Source organism: Podarcis raffonei, chromosome 1, assembly GCF_027172205.1.
Source record: "Podarcis raffonei isolate rPodRaf1 chromosome 1, rPodRaf1.pri, whole genome shotgun sequence".
NCBI lineage: Eukaryota > Metazoa > Chordata > Lepidosauria > Squamata > Lacertidae > Podarcis > Podarcis raffonei.
The window spans coordinates 127,845,820-127,862,311 of record NC_070602.1 but is presented as its reverse complement, the minus strand read 5'-3'; the positions used below and the strand labels follow the sequence as shown (position 1 = coordinate 127,862,311).

The 16,492-nt window shown below is 45.3% G+C and overlaps 1 protein-coding gene across 1 annotated transcript; it reads left to right on the top strand.

Annotated features, from left to right (window-relative positions):
- Nucleotides 1-6: 6 nt before the first annotated feature.
- On the top strand, nt 7-16,073 carry FASTKD2 (FAST kinase domains 2). The gene is made up of 12 exons (XM_053361989.1): nt 7-100; nt 990-1,812; nt 2,607-2,710; nt 4,305-4,413; nt 5,602-5,725; nt 6,347-6,486; nt 7,863-8,035; nt 8,739-8,902; nt 10,834-11,055; nt 13,093-13,171; nt 13,710-13,824; nt 15,881-16,073. Exons 2-12 carry the CDS (start codon nt 1,090-1,092, stop codon nt 15,977-15,979), a joined length of 2,052 nt encoding a protein of 683 aa, XP_053217964.1. The 5' UTR covers nt 7-100; nt 990-1,089; the 3' UTR covers nt 15,980-16,073.
- The last annotated feature ends 419 nt before the right edge of the window (nt 16,074-16,492 follow it).

Below are 16,492 nucleotides of genomic sequence, written 5' to 3'. Positions count from 1 at the left end.
TCCTTTCTCTCGCCGTCGCACCCCGCCCACTTCACTCGCCGGCTCGGGTCACGTGTCAGCCTGGCGCGATGGCGGCGCCCATGTGAGGAGACCGTGTGAGGTGAGGGGGAGGCGGAGAGAGCGGCGCCAGAGCCGCGTCCCCTGGCGGTTCCGAGAGAAGCGCGTGGGGGAACCGGAGGGGCGGCCTGAGGGGGGAGCGGAGGCCCCGTCGTTGGGGGGGGGTTGCCCCTCGACCTCTTCCCATCCCAGGGGGGCTTCCAGGTCTCCGTTGGGGATTCGGGCCAAGGAGTCGCTCCTTCCGCAGAAGGCAGGCTCTGGCGGATTGAGCGAAGGAGACCCAAGAGGGCAGTTTCTGCACCTGCTATATACAATGGTACCTCAGGTTAAGTACTTAATTCGTTCCGGAGGTGCGTTCTTAAGCTGAAACTGTTCTTAACCTGAAGCACCACTTTAGCTAATGGGGCCTGCTGCTGCTGCTGCCCCGCCGGTGCCCGATATCTGTTCTCATCCTGAAGCAAAGTTCTTAACCTGAAGCACTATTTCTGGGTTAGTGGAGTCTGTAACTTGAAGCGTATGTAACCTGAGGTACCACTGTAAAGTTGTGGCCTAAATTTGCCCAATAACATTAACCTCATATCCGTGTCCTTGTGTCTTATTCATCAACGAGGGGGTGGTCTCGGGGTCTGGACACACAAATATGCATTTTATTAATGAGGGGCTGATGGGGCTCGTCTACCTGGGAAAGCAGCCCATGTAAGGGTACGGAAAACTCTGGTCCTGAACCTCCGCTGCCTTGCAGGGCACATTCTGGAGAAGAACAGGCTCGCGAGTAAATAATACAGGGATCTGGGGACCATCCAACGAAATTGAAGTTGTTTATTATATTGATTGATTGAGTTTGTTGTTGTTTAGTTGTTTGATGTACATTTGATGGTAATATTGCAAGTGTATTATGTTCACGAAACTACCATTTTGAATTCATTTAACAGGTAATCTACACGACCTACTTCTGACTGCCTTATTTGTGTTCTGAGAATTTTATGAAGTTGTTTTCTTTGAACAAGTCATCATAAAGCACTAAAGAGCAAAATGAATAAGAACCTGGATTGTTTTCTAAGGACAGTGAGACAGCTGCAGGCATGTCATTATGCACAGAGTCCTTTTTCTCGAACCACAAGGAGAGCGTTTGCACTGAGGGTTGATGGGCCTAAAAGTACTGCACACAGTATTTATCTGAGGCGACTCCTGTCTTATGCATCTCCTTGCCAGCTGCAATCATCTGTTAGATTTTTTTCTCAAGGTACCCTAAGTATTAATGCAGACAGTACCAGTGCAAATGAACAGAAAACTGCTGATGCCCTCTTAGATGACCATGTGCAAGGCCCTGACCTAATGACTGTTGCACCCACCCAACTTCCATCTGGATTCTTGGGATCCCCAAAGGAAGTTAGAAGTACAGTGGAAGAAAAGGATGAAGAAAACACGCCCCAGCAATTCTTTAAGGACCTTCAAAAATGTACATCTCCCAGTGATGTACTAGACCTTGCTTCAAAATTTCCAGATGCTCCAAAGTACGCCAGTAACTGTCTTGCCACTATGTGGACGCTCACAAAAAAGCTCTCGGAAGATCAGAAACATTATGAGAAACAGTTGATGTTTGAGCACCCTCAGTTTAGCCAGGTCTGTCAGTGTGTGATGCAGGAGGCCAAATACATGTGGCGTGATGACTTGGCATACAGCCTGCTAGCTGTGGTGAAACTGGGAGTCCCACAGAACACCCGGTTGGTTCAGACCTTGCTGAGGGTATGCCAGGTAAGTCACAGAAATTCTGTAGTCTTGCACTGAACATAAGGGATGATTATATAGTAGTGAATTGAGCTCCAGACTTGTCAATGGGGCCATTCATCTGGCATGGGCAGGGAAACTCTAGCAAGCTAAACTAATGATTTTATAATGAATACTTTGGTTTTCAAAGTGCTCTCACGTACATTCTCATAATTTTGTAAAATAGGTCATAGAGCAGCCCTAATGTTCATTCCTTTTCCAACTCTCCTATCTGTTACCTCTGAGGCACACAGTCTTGTGAAATCTGTTCTCCACCTGCTCTTTAAGGATAGATAGGAGAATGAGAGAACCACATAGCAGTTGGCATAGCAGCCCTGTGAAAAATGCAAGGTGGTGATGTGGCACTGCATGTTTGTGGTTCTTTCCCCATAGCAGTAGAAACTTGGCAGATACACAGACCATCAGAGGCGTGGCAAGCCCTCCTGGTGGACAGGGTGTTGCTGAAGGCTCCTGTTAACTTCTTAATGTACATTTTGCACACGGGAATTTCCACATTGTAAGAATTGCCATACTTACAGTTTGAAGAACACAACAGTAAATAAGGAGTAATCACACCAAACAAGTACACTTTGTTAATTCGACGTAATTGAGTCATGGTAAAGCTGGAGTTGAAAATGCATTTGTTTAATATTTGTTTAAATGGTAAAATTTGGAATGAATAACTGTCCTTGAGGCTGCAGTTCTCAGACGTACTTCTGAGGAGACGTGTTCCCTTTACGTGAAAGATTGCTGAAAACCGGGTTTTCTTGTGCTTTGAATAGGAACGTCTCAATGAATTTGATGACCGATGTCTCTCAGTTGTTGCAAACACTTTGCAAGGAATGGAAAAGTCCAAGAATGTGGAAGCTCTTCAAGTTGGGTTGCAGTAAGGAAAAACAATACATTGACTTCTAATAGGCATCATGCTTGTAATTGATAATAATTACAAAAACCTTGCTGTAAGGTCACCAGTATATGGATCACACTGGCCAAGGCATCCCTGTTCAGGAATGGGCATAGCTGACATACCAAGCAAGTTTTGGAAGTGCCCTCCTTGTCACAGAGCTCACCTGGGCCTCTAATGACAGCAATGGATCCAGGAGCAACCCCAAGCTACATAACTGTTCTTTCTTTAACTTACAGTGTGTGATATGATCAGGTGGCGATGCCTGGGAACAGATAAGGCAAGCACAGTACCAGTCCCCCACTTAAGATCAGTAATGTGTTTTTTCTCTCTTAATGTTTCAGAAACAAAATGATTCCTTTCTGATGGAGAATATATGACATCTAAAATGCCACATTCATATGCTGCCATTTTTAAAAGGCATTTCCTCTTAAATCCAAGGAAACTGTCTTGGTTCTAAGCCTGTGTCTGTCATCCTTAATGGACTGGATGAGAGTGAGCAAATTGAAATTTAATCCAGACATGACAGAGGTGCCCTTGGTCAGTTGGAAGGCCGAACAGGGAATTCAGCCTGTGCTGGATGGGGTAACACTGAATACGCAGGTTTGCACTTTGGGCAGGCTCCTGGATTCAGCCCTGAGCATGGATGCTCCAGGTCTCTTTGGTGGCCAGGAGTGCATTTGCACAGTTGAAGCTAATGCTCTGGCTGTGACCGTTCCTTGAGATGTTGATTTGGTCATGGTGACATAACGCCTTAGCTAAATCCCATTTGGATGACTGTAATTAACTCTATGTAGGGCTGCCTTTGAAAAGTGCTCATAAACTTCAGCTGGCTCAAAGAGCTGCAGCCAGATTGTTGAATGGGGCTGGTTACAGGGAGCATACAACTCCCTTGTTATAACAGTTGCACTGGCTACTAATTCTTTCTGGGCACAATTCAAAGTGCGGGTTACAACCTATAAAGCCCTCTATGTTTTAGATCTAGGCTATCTGAAAGATTGTATTCTCCCAGTTTCTATAGTCTTTGGGCGATTTCCCACCCCTATGTTTTTAGATGCTTTTATTTTGTCTGTGGGACACGGGTGGCGCTGTGGGTTAAACCACAGAGCCTAGGACTTGCCAATCAGAAGGTCGGCTGTTCGAATCCCCGCAATGGGGTGAGCTCCCGTTGCTTGGTCCCTGCTCCTGCCAACCTAGCAGTTCGAAAGCACATCAAAGTGCAAGTAGATAAATAGGTACCGCTCCGGTGGGAAGGTAAACGGCATTTCCGTGCGCTGCTCTGGTTCGCCAGAAGCGGCTTAGTCATGCTGGCCACATGACCCGGAAGTTGTACGCCGGCTCCCTCGGCCAATAAAGCGAGATGAGCGCCGCAACCCCAGAGTCGGTCACGACTGGACCTAATGGTTGGGGTCCCTTTACCTTTACTATTTTGTCTGTAAGCCGTCTTGAGTCCCTGTCACAAGAAAAAGGCAGAGTAGAAATAAGTTGTTGTTTTGTTAACTGTCCTGTGTGCTTCTGCCCATGTCACATTCTTTTTCCAAGCTGATTGAATCCCTTGCTCTTTTCAAAAAAACAGATTACTGGTGGAGCAGAGAATCTCCAAAATCTCAAATGTGCTTATGTTGCAAAACATGATGAAGGGTCTTGGGAAGGATGCACCACTCAAGCTTAAGACAAAACTGGAGGTAAAAAATGGGAGTTATTAATTCAGTGTATCCAGGTATAGGGCCATAACCGTTGCTGCAGCTCTGCTTGCATAATGGACTTCCTCTGTGCAACAGAGCTTCCTCTTCCACGCCTGTCCCCTCCAGCCTGCTTACATCCTCAAAACCCATGCCAGAGGGTTGGGAGACCAGCTGGGAAAGATTTTGGGGGCGCACAGGGGGAGAGGAAATGGAAATACTGTTTCACAAGCAAAACACCACTGGCACAGCATTAGGTAAAGGCAGAGTTATGTAAGTCATTCTACGACTAGAAGCTTGTATTAGAAGCAGTCCCCAGTGTGATTCCCACACAGCCACACCCTGCAGACCACAAGACATTTTAACAATGGAGGAAAAAGCTTCCATTATTCTGAGGGTTTTGGGAGCGGTATCATGTAATATAAAGAATCCATTTATTTCATATCATATTAACTCTCGTAATTGGATCTGCACAATAGAAGTAAATGCAATATTGGCCGAAGCTCTTTTTCAACCATTTTGAAAGAAAGCAACACATTCAATGTAGAAAGGGGAAAACTGATAAGTAATTGGATATACAGTGGTACCTCGGGTTACAGACGCTTCATGTTACATACGCTTCAGGTTACAGACTCAGCTAACCCAGAAATAGTACCTCGGCTTAAGAACTTTGCTTCAGAATGAGAACAGATATCGTGCTCCAGTGGTGCAGCAGCAGGAGGTCCCATTAGCTAAAGTGGTGCTTCAGGTTAAGAACAGTTTCAGGTCAAGAATGGACCTCCGGAACGAATTAAGTACTTAAATGGAGGTACCACTGTAGATATCTGTTCCTTTTTTAAAAAAAATATTTTTATTGTTTTTTTCACAATTTTATACATTTTAACTTAACCATTTCAAACATTAAAATACAAGGTTCTTTTGAACCTTCAGACCCATGTTTAAGATTAAATCTGCTGCATCTTTTACCCTTATCCATCTATTAAATATCCATAGTTATCATAAGCAATTCCAGATTACGAGTGTCTTTACATCCCTGCTAATAATTTTAACCATTTACAGTGGTCTTTAAATGAATTCAAATCAAATATCCTTTATTAGGCATAGCAAACCACACATTATCAGACACCGTATACAAATTGTGCATATTAGGACATTGATATTTCTGTCTCGTTCAAATCTGTTTTCTTTCAGAACAAGATTTTGTATCACATAGACCAACTTACTGTTCCAAATGCTCAGCACATGTTCAGCCTGCTGGCTGAAATGAATTACCGCTCTGTTCCAGTCCTGAATGCCTGCAGTAACAAAACAATAGGTAAGTCAGAAAGAATGTAAGAATTTTTGTCTTTTTTTTAAAAAAAAAAATATTGCTTAAACTGAAGGAGGACAACAGTTTAATAAGAAAGTATGGAGAGCAGAGCCATCTGCCAAGGAACGCAAAAAGGAGAGAGAAACAGGGATCTGGGATAGTCAAAGGAGAACTGTTCTCTGCAACTTTGCATGTCGTTATACTCTGTTTGAATCTGTCCAGTTGCCATGGTTTGAGAGGGTTGGTCCAAAATAATATGGACCAGGATCCAAGGAACTGTGCAGCTAATTCTGTGAGTCCAAGTGTGTGGTGGGTGTGGCTCAATTTACTTTGTAACTGCAGCCCCCACTATCACATGACAAGCAGAATTTGCAGCCGAGGAATGTTTTGAGAACGGTTTGTTGTATGGCATGGCTTCCGCTGTTCAAAGGAGGAATATCAAAAAAACTCCTGCATTAATTCTGGTCCCTTTTATTATCTTAAGCAGCTCCTAGGTTCCATTACCTTTATGTTTTGCTGTGATTTTAGGTGACATTTCTTTTAACAAATGAAATACATACTTCCATCTCAAGGGTTACTTCAATGCAGTTAGTGGAATTTCTATTTTTATTTTTGTGTGTGTATCAGAGAATATCCCTGGAACTCCCTTCCGGCGTCTGCTGAATATTTTGAGGTCTTGCAAAGACCTCCTGTACCGCAACAGCAAGCTTTTTTCTGCAATAGCGGATTATACAGCATCCGTCTTCTATATGTGGGACACAAAGCAGGTAAACTTTGGGATAACAATATTAATTTGCACATTTCTGGCATTTTAAATAGAAAATTGATGCCAATATGGAGCTGGCTGTAGACTTCAGTAGTTGTAGTTCTCAAACTGCATTCATTCAAGCGTTAACTTCTCAGCATTTTGATTTACATGTAATGCTAAGGCATGGTTTATTAAACTGGTTTATTGGATTGTCCAAACCTGACCCAGCAGCTTCACCATGGTTTTTTAACCACGAAGAAGCTTATAAACCTTGATTTGCATTAGCTGTGGCTTTTTGTTAGGGACGAGGGTGGCGCTGTGGGTTAAACCACAGAGTCTAGGACTTGCCAATCAGAAGGTTGGCGGTTTGAATCCCCGTGATGGGGTGAGCTCCCGTTGCTCGGTCCCTGCTCCTGCCAACCTCGCAGTTCAAAAGCACATCAAAGTGCAAGTAGATAAATACTCTGGCGGGAAGGTAAACGACATTTCCGTGCGCTGCTCTGGTTCGCCAGAAGCGGCTTAGTCATGCTGGCCACATGACCCGGAAGCTGTACGCCGGCTCCCTCAGCCAATAAAGCGAGATGAGCGCCGCAACCCCAGAGTCCGTCACGACTGGACCTAATGGTCAGGAGTCCCTTTACCTTTACCTTTTTTGTTACCTGCAAACATGGCCGATATCTGCTGGGATAATCTAACTCTGAAGATAATCCAACTCTGAATAATGAGGCCCAGACACCAGATTCACCAGGGCAGCCTGACAGTAATCCAATTCATTGCAATAATCTAGTCCAGATTGTGTTTACTGGCAATGCTGTTTTGCAGAGCAATCCCAACCCTTGATCTGCTTGCTTCTGCTAGTGAGCAGGAAAGCCCTGCCAGTGAGGAGTGCCCCAGTGTACCCACCCAAGAGGCAGGTGGGCTTAAGCCACCTCCTGTGGTCTTGCTGACAGCAGCAGCCTGTGGAAACCCCCTGAAATGAGGCAGGACTGAGCCACCACGTGACCTGCTGGTTCCGTCTTACGAGGGCAGCGTGCGCAATCCAGGCGTCTCTGCTGTGTCAGCTAGGGTGCTGCTGTGACAAAGGGACATTTTTTCCTCGCTCCACCCCACAACCTGTCCTGGCCAGTGTGAGCACTGCTGCCAACTGGAATTAGGATTGCATCTTGAATCTGATGTTCCAAAATGAAGGGGGGTGTCTAAAACTAGATACAGGGGGCACAGCAGAGGAGGTGGTGGGAAATTAAGGAAGCCATAAGCTGGGCAAGAATGTGCATTTGTTTCAGTTACACCTATTTCGGCTGAATATAGTTTTATATTAAGAAAAGTCTTCAGCCCAGTTCTCTCAGTAGCGCACTTGATATATGCATATTATGCTGACTTCTCTTTTGATTTCAGGTAGTCCTGTTTCTTTCTGCCTTTGAGAATGTTGGCTTTCGACCCGTTGATCTGATGGATGCGTTTGCTGAGAAAGTGACGTCCGATCCTGAATGCTTAAGCATGAGGGATCTTGTGACCGTTCTGCGAGCCTATTCTTCTCTCAACCACACCCCCAAAAGCCAAAATCAGGAGTAGGTTCTGGCTTAGAACGTTTGTTATTGTGTTACATGGTAGCTAATGGAGAAATTTAGCCCAGATAGCAATATCACCATTTCCCACAGAATTAACCTATCCAATTCTTCAAATGTGATGGGCATTGGCATGATGGCTTAGGGTTCCTAACATATATTTTGGGCTAAGACTATTGGCTGTGCCTATAACCAATCACAGCTAGGAATGGAACCTTCGTATGAATCAGCTCTGTGGGGATTTTAGTGGCCGTTCAGGAATGGCTGAGGGTGCCTCTGGTGTACAAAACTGTATTTCCTTGATTGATACATAAAATTAAAGGCATAGAGGACTGTCTGCCTCTTAGAAGTGTCCACATTGTCATGGGACTATCACATCACATAAAAAGACGCAATTAGGGTGACTTGACTACCTAAACAAAATTTGGGACCTGGTTAATATTAAAACAGAAGCCCCCACTCTAGTACAGAAAACTAAGTTGCTCTTTGTACACTGGAATCAGTGGGAGATTGCATTTCCATTAGAAAACGGGAACTTGTATCTATCAGATGAAAACTCTTTCTGTGTCTGTGTGTAGCATCTGTGTCTTGTCAGCCAGTCATATTTATTAATTACATAGCTCTCTATATCTGTAGTGAGGCAGAGTATATTGTTAATTAAATCGTGAATTTGTGCTTGACAGTATTTTTTCCTCACATTTTGAAGGTTCCTTGAGGCACTGAATAGTGTCTTGGATAAGTATCTCCCCAAGATCTCTAACGTGGACTTACTGAAAGCTGTGTATTCGTTCTGCATTTTAGGATACTTCCCCCAATCTGCACTTAAGCAGCTTCTACTAGATGAAATCCTCCACAGTCTGGTAGCAACAGGTCAGATATTCATCTTGACTCATATACTTCCTCAAATGAAAGCTGACGCCACAGCTTTAGATTGTGTATGAATTGTGTTATTTGTTTGCAAAATCAATACTGTGTTTAGAGTTCCTTAAATTAGTCCTATAATAAAAAAGTGCTTTAAATGCTCATTTTGCTTTCAGCAGATAACAACTGCTTATAGTGCTTTGGTATATTAGTTTTGCAGTTTTCTTCCCTGTGCCCACGTAAGAAACAAGGAAAGTTCCAGTGCATTTTTATTCTATCGCATTAGGGTGCTTGATTTGCCACTGTGGGTAGCCTCAAACAAAGCACAATAGTTTCTGTTTCCACAACGGAACTCCCCCCCCCTCCACATTATTGTTAACTAATTTAATCTGGGTGACAGATGCCTCAATAAACAAAACAGGAATTCAGTGATCTACAAAATGTAGTTTTCCATGGGTATTTGGATGGCTAAAAATCAGAAGCTTGTTGTCAAAGAACACTTAGCGTCAGCTGGAGAGAAGTGGCGGTTGTGGTCTGGTGCAGGGAGTTGGGACAGCTGAGGGAGGACATCGCTTTCTTCTCCCCCAGCCATGCTGCTTGCTGGAGCTCACCCACAGGTGCAGCCAATCACAGGCGAGCTAGGGGGCATGGTTTGGGAGCAGACCAGATGGAATACTTCTTCCTGCTGGTCCAGTCCCTGGCAATAAAAGCCAGCCATGCCCAGGTCTCAGCCTCAGTCGTTGCTGGATTCCCCAACCCACCCTCCCAATCTTTATGCTTATGGGCTGCCCAAGGATACACCGGCAAGCCCTGTGTAGGACTTCACTATTAAGTCCTCGGCCGCTGTATTTGGGGTCAGGTAGGGTCCTGTCATCAGACTAACAGCTTGTCTGAGCATTTTGCCTCCCTCACGGCAACTGTCATAGCTTTGTGGGGGATAAGGCATTGGGTTCGATCTCTAGTTTAATTGAACAGGGGGTGCTCCCCCCACTCTGCTCTTAGGGATCAGGGTATCCCCTTAAAGGGATCCTGTGGGAGGTGCTTCTGTCCAGACACCAAAATAGGATGCTGATGGGCCACAGCACCCCGCATTGGTCATCTTGGGGGGGGGTGTCACCCTGATTTGGTGTATGCCATAGGGTGATCCTTAACCTTGGTTAACCCTGCCACATCGACCAGCAGTCAGGATACACACCCAGTGCCCATGCCAAAACCTGCTGACATCTGTAATCAATAAAGTTGGGGCTTGTTTAAATCCCAGTTCGTCCTGTGTTTACTGCAACTATTTTCTGCCTCGGTGCCACCATCCGCAGCTCCACTGCAGCTGGGCTCACAAATCTGCCTCCCTCCTTTTTTCTTTGCACTGTACATCATTCCCGCAGTAAGTAGGCATCACTTATTTCCCCCAGAATGCAAACCTCAAGGTAAAATGCAATAGAATAGTGGTAACTCTGCAGTTGATGTCGCTGAGTTGTTTTGTGGTGGGTTGTTTATTTTGGAAGTTGTTTTGGATACTGTTATAGATAAGCAGTCTAAACAGATTTTTAAATAAATCAGTTCTCCCACTTCTCCTTTTATGAAGCAGTATCCCCCTCCTTCCCCTGTGCTAGTTGCTCACTTTCCCCCTACCTGATGACCAGGTATCCTATAGCCTCCAGGTGGTATTCACCTACGTTTTACTCAGAGTAGAACCTATTGCAATTAACGACCTGGCTTAGTCCTGTCCCTTAATTTCAGTGATTCTACTCTGGGGAAACCTAGGTGAATACCACCATGCAGTCTAGCCACTTGTTTATCTTGTAGGGCATTAGAGCAGATTTATTTCAATGAAGTCATATAAAAATATTAAACTACTGTTCATGAAGACTTTTCCTGCTACAGAAGAACTGTATGTTAAGGTTGTTTGAAAATAACATTGGTGTTTCTTTTGTTTTCCCCAGATGGCCAGAATATAGAGCAGAATGAAGTAATGTTGCATACCATAAATGCTTGTTTAGAACTCGATGGGAATTGTTTCCCTAAGCCAGCAGCCTTATCGGCGAAGGAACTACCATCAACCCCTACTTTTAGTTTTCCTGACGTTAAGGAGGTTCTGCTTTCACTGTTGGGAGATGAAAGTCTGTTTCGAGCAAATGTACCAGTGATTCACGGTTTCTCTCTAGGTATGGGGGAGCGCATTACGGTTACTGCCTTTATAAAATAATGGCAATTTGCGGAAAACTGTGGAGGGCAAATTGGGAAGAGAGGAACGACGAGCACAAAGAGGCACTTGGCTTGAGCAGAAACATGCCAGTAGGAGCTTTGTTGTGATCTGCGGTTGCATGATTAAAGTAGATTAAAGCAGTTTGTTGTCCTAGCACAACAAATCTAACAAAGAATCTTGACTTCTTGCAATCTGGAAAGTGACCAGGAAATGTAAAGTGTGGCCCAAAATGAATGTTTGATGGGAAGACAAGTAAACACCCCACAAGATAATCAGCATGAATGGTATCGTCTCTCCACAAACAGATTAAAACAAATGCTCAAAAAAGACCGGAGATAATTTAACCACCACATTTGCGCATGCAAATCAGGATGAATGCTGATCATCTGGTGGGGAGAGATGGTTACCGTATTTTTCGCTCTATAGGGCGCACCTAGTTTTCAGAGGGGGAAATCAAGGGGGAAAATATGACACCCCCCCAGCTCTGGGATCAGTGGACAGGCTGCACGCAGCCTGTGCACTTCTCCCAGACCTTCTCCCTGCTATTGCGGGAGGTGGGGGAATTCCCCCATCTCCCGCAAAAGCCCACAGGAGGGAGAAGGGACTGACTCGGCCAATCATAGAATCATAGAGTTGGAAGAGACCACAAGGGCCATCGAGTCCAACCCCCTGCCAAGCAGGAAACACCATCAGAGCACTCCTGACATATGGTTGTCAAGCCTCTGCTTAAAGACCTCCAAAGAAGGAGACTCCACCACACTCCTTGGCAGCAAATTCCACTGTCGAACAGCTCTTACTGTCAGGAAGTTCTTCCTAATGTTTAGGTGGAATCTTCTTTCTTGTAGTTTGGAACCATTGCTCCATGTCCGCTTCTCTGGAGCAGCAGAAAACAACCCAATCAGTCCCGTCTCCCTCCTTGGGGAAAAGCCCCCAAGAGCAGCACGCTCTTTAAAGGCTGTGCGGCTCCTGCGGGCTTTTCTAGGAGGTGGGGGAATTCCCCCACCACGTAGAAAAGCCCACAGAAGCCGCACAGCCTTTAAAGAGCGCACAGCTTTTGCGTGCTTTTGCAGGAGGTGGGGGAATTCCCCCATCTCCCGCAAAAGCCCACAGGAGCCGCGCACCCTTTAAAGAGCGCGTGGCTCCTGCGGGCTTTTCGACCGAGCTTGTGGGGCTGGCGGTGGGGGGATGCGCTGCTTTCCCCCACCGCCAGCCTCAAAACCAGGTCGGGGAGCAGCGCGAAGACCAGACTCTCCTGGCTTCAGCGAAAGCAACGCGTTGCTATCGCTGAAGCCAGGGAGCCTGCATTCGCTCCATAGGACGCACACACATTTCCCCTTAATTTTTCGAAGGGAAAAAGTGCGCTCTATAGAGCGAAAAATATGGTACTTCTGATACTTTCAGTGGGCCAGAAAGAGGGGAGCTGAGGCTCAGGTCTTTCTGGAAATGGTACCTTCTCGTCTGGAAGCTCTTGCCCTTTGCCAAATCCCTCCTGAGTGTGGGTCCTGTTGAGATTCCTGCGTTGCAGGGGGCTGGGCTGGATGACCCTCTGGGTCCCTTCCAGCGGTACAGTTCTTTGATTCCTTTCTCAGCAGTGAGAGAAATTAGCGTTGCGTATGCCAAGATGCCATTTTATCCATTTGTGCACCTTTCATTTCTGGGTAAAACCATGGCATTGGAAATAAGTGCCTGAATTGCACCTGGCACAAATTAACGCCACTCCATGGTCTGTGGAAAATATGCAGCGTGTGCTGGATTGTGCCCCATATCTGCAATTTCCATTTCTTTCCATTTAAACCTGCCTTTTCCCAGGCTGCTGCAAGAGTTGTAGTTGCCGTTATTAGTGGCTGTAAAAATTTATAGCCCTGATAATGTATATTTGGTATAACTGTAACTAAAACACTAGTGTTTGCACCTTTTCTTTTTACTGCACATTTCTGAATAGAGTGCAATCTTGTAACAATTTATTTTCTAAGAATGTGATATTTTCTTTTTTCAGATTTTGAAATCTTAATGGATGCAGAGAAGGGAATAGTGATACCAAATGCTGAAGTGACAGATAAGTCTGACATTCAAAGGTACCTTTAGCTTGGGTACAGGGTTTCTTTCCATTTTTATTTCATGTCCTTTTTCCAGCCTCAACTGTTTAGCTTTCTTAATCTTCAAAGACATGAAAAGTTAGTTTATTTGCATGGGTGGTCCATATATTTTAGTGAAGAGGTTAGTCAGAATGTGCTGGAAACATAATTTCAGTGGAGAGCTATAACAAACACTCTGCCTTATTTTCTGGCCTATTTGTATTACAAATGTATTTACTAACTAGATCACTTGCTCACCTGATAGTTTGTGGCAAGGAATTTGATAACTAAAACAAAAATGTGAGGCTTTGACAACCCCCAACTGGACACTCTCAAGAGTGCCTTGCGAGTCAGAAGTGGCGACGTTTTTTTTAAAAAGAAAATAAGTGTCAATGTAATTGTCACTGAACACGCATGCATACGGGCCTTCTGCCCCATGATCCTTGTTTCACTACACTGTCAGCTACAGTGTCCTTCAGACTAGTGCAGCCAAGTTCATGACTATTGTAGACATCATTACTGCTTCTCTTGGTTATAGGATAGCCGTGCTGTGTGCTCCTGCGTCCGCGCTCTGTTTTGCGTCCAAACATCCCCGAGGGAGGTTGGCCATGAGGATGAGGCACCTCCGTCTTCTGGGCTATCGCGTGATTCTGGTAAGGGAAGCCAAAATGCTGCTCCATCAGAAAACTTGGAACTTTGTTAATTTTAGTAGTCTCAAGCAGGTTGTAAGAAAAATTTAAAAACCAAAGGAGGTACGGGTGACATGGGGAACACCCTGTGTGTCTGCGGAGAAAATCCCACTGCCTCTCCAGCTTGTGCAGAGAGCCTCCCCAGATCCTGAAGGCTCCTGCCCCTAACTGTGCAAGCCCAGGCGTCCTCTTTGGGCCCTGGGCACTGTCTCATGAGTCAGAGGCTTGTTGAGGCTGAAAGCTAACCCACAGGGAACCTTCCCAGCACGTCAGCTGAGCTGGTCAATGAAGCGCCTCTGTCCTTATTTCCCCTAATATTTGCACAGCTGACAGGCAGGGAAGCGGCTGAGGCTGCTGCGCTACCCCGGATGTCAGCTGTTAGCCAGGGAGGCTGAGCAGTTCAACAAAGCCCTGCTGCTTCTCCGGCTTGTGAGGAGACCCTCCGCGGAGCCCAAAAAGGACGTCCTCTTTGGGCTTTGGGAAGTACCGTATTTTCCCCTCTATAACACGCAGATTTTTTCTCCTAAAAAGGAAGGGGAAATGTCTGTGCGTGTTATTGAGCGAATGTGTGGTCCCTGGAGCCGAAAAATCAGGCAAAAATCAAATCGCGCTTCACGGAGAAGGGAAACCTGAAAAGAGGAAGCGGCTGCTTTCCTGCATTCTGCCTCAGGGTCTTACTGCCCACCCGCCTCTGTTTCGTTGCTGTGTTTGCTGAAACGGAACAAAGAGCAGGGAAAGCCCCTCCCCTCCAGGCAAGCAGAGGGGAAAGCAGAGTGTCGTTCATTCTAATTCCTCTCTGTGCTCCGGTGCTGCTGGGGGAGGGGGAGGGAGAGAGAGGGGGGGGAGGGGGAGAGAGAGAGAGATGGCTGGCTTGGGTGGGGGGAAACTTTTGCCTTTCTTTCCTCCCTCCCGTTAAATCCCTCTCCTGCATTCTTAGCCAACTGCTTCTCTGCACACCCCTCTCATGTCCCTTCTTTGTTTTTCCTTCGCTCCCCACTTAAAATGTGGTTACAAAGCATAGATCCACATGGATCCTCAGGATCTTTGCATTGGGTCACCCAAAATTCACCATCATATCACATAGCATGTCCATGGCTACAGCCTGCACCAAAAAAATCACGCACCCACTGTTGCCTGGGGCTGCAATGGTGCAAAAACGTGGTTACAAAGCATGGATCCACAGGAATTCTCAGGATTTTTGCATTGGGTCACCCCAAATTCACCATCAGATCACATGTCTGTGGCCACAGCATGAAGCACCGAAATGATACATCCACGGTTTCATTCAGAATGTTTTTTCCCTTGTTTTCCTCCTCTAAAAACGATGTGCGTGTTATGGTCAGGTGCGTGTTATAGAGCGAAAAATACGGTACCTTTCTGGGTACTTGGCACTGTGTATGTGTGTGGTTATGAGCAAACAGAATGCACACAAATGAGGAGCTGCCTGTATTAATCTGTGTCTTGATAAAAGCACTTTTATTTTTAATACCCGAACGCCTGTATTCACAGGCTTTGCATAAACTTCACAATAAAAAGGCAAAGTATTTATATTAGTTTGGAACATGGCTTGAATATATATATTAATTGCTATATTAATTCTTGAACTTTGGAAACGTGGGCGTACACATGCAGATGATTATGCTGTTTATGGAGCAATCCAAGCCCCTTTTCTACCACACTGGTGGGGTTTTGGATGTGGCAGGGGTGTTCCTCTGCCCAGCTCAGCTCTACTGGTAAAGGAGCTCCGCCGCACTCACCAAGGGCATGGGTGGGCAGGTGGTGATTTCTCTGCTGGTAATGGCCAGCGAAAGCTTCTGCAATGAAGCCTGGTGCTGGCAAAAAAAAGAATGGGGCTGGTGTGAATGGCAGGGCTGTGGACGCAACAGTGGCTCCGGCCTGCCACTCCCAGGTGGAAGATTAGGATTCCTGCTTTATTCTTTATAAATCACCTGAAATGTGCAGGTCTTTTGTAATTCGGATGCAAACTGACATGATTTCATTCTTCCTTTTTTCTGTTCAGGTTCATTACCAGGAATTCCAGAAACTGAAGAAAGACGAGGCAGTTGAGTTCTTAAAGGGAGAAATATTTTCAACAGAGGCACACTTGGATTCTGATTAGAACATCCAGGATCACGGTTTAAATTAATATACCACATTGCTTTTTTCCTTTTTCTTTTTGCATTTTAAGAAAATAAATGAATAAGATTCCCTCATTGCCTGTCCTTGCCTTACAATCCTGTTGACTCAGATTTGTTATAGACTGAGGAATAATTTTTTTTTGCCTCTGGTAGTATTTATCACTTTTGAGTCCTCACTGTTTAGCGAAGACTGGAGAAAATATGTTTCAAATAAAACTAATCCTCAGTTGCCTCCATCCTTAGAAAGAACTTGGCTGTGAAACGGTACATTCTTATTTATTGCCTAACACGAGACTTTAAGGACATAATCATCTAGCTTCACAGAGAATCATAGTATTGGAAGGGACTCTGAGGCTCATCCAGTCCAACATGATGATATTTTGGTGTGGTCCTTTGAGAGTAGACCAGGCTTCCTCAAACTCGGCCCTCCAGATGTTTTGAGACTACAGTTCCCATCATCCCTGACCACTGGTCCTGCTAGCTAGGGATCATGG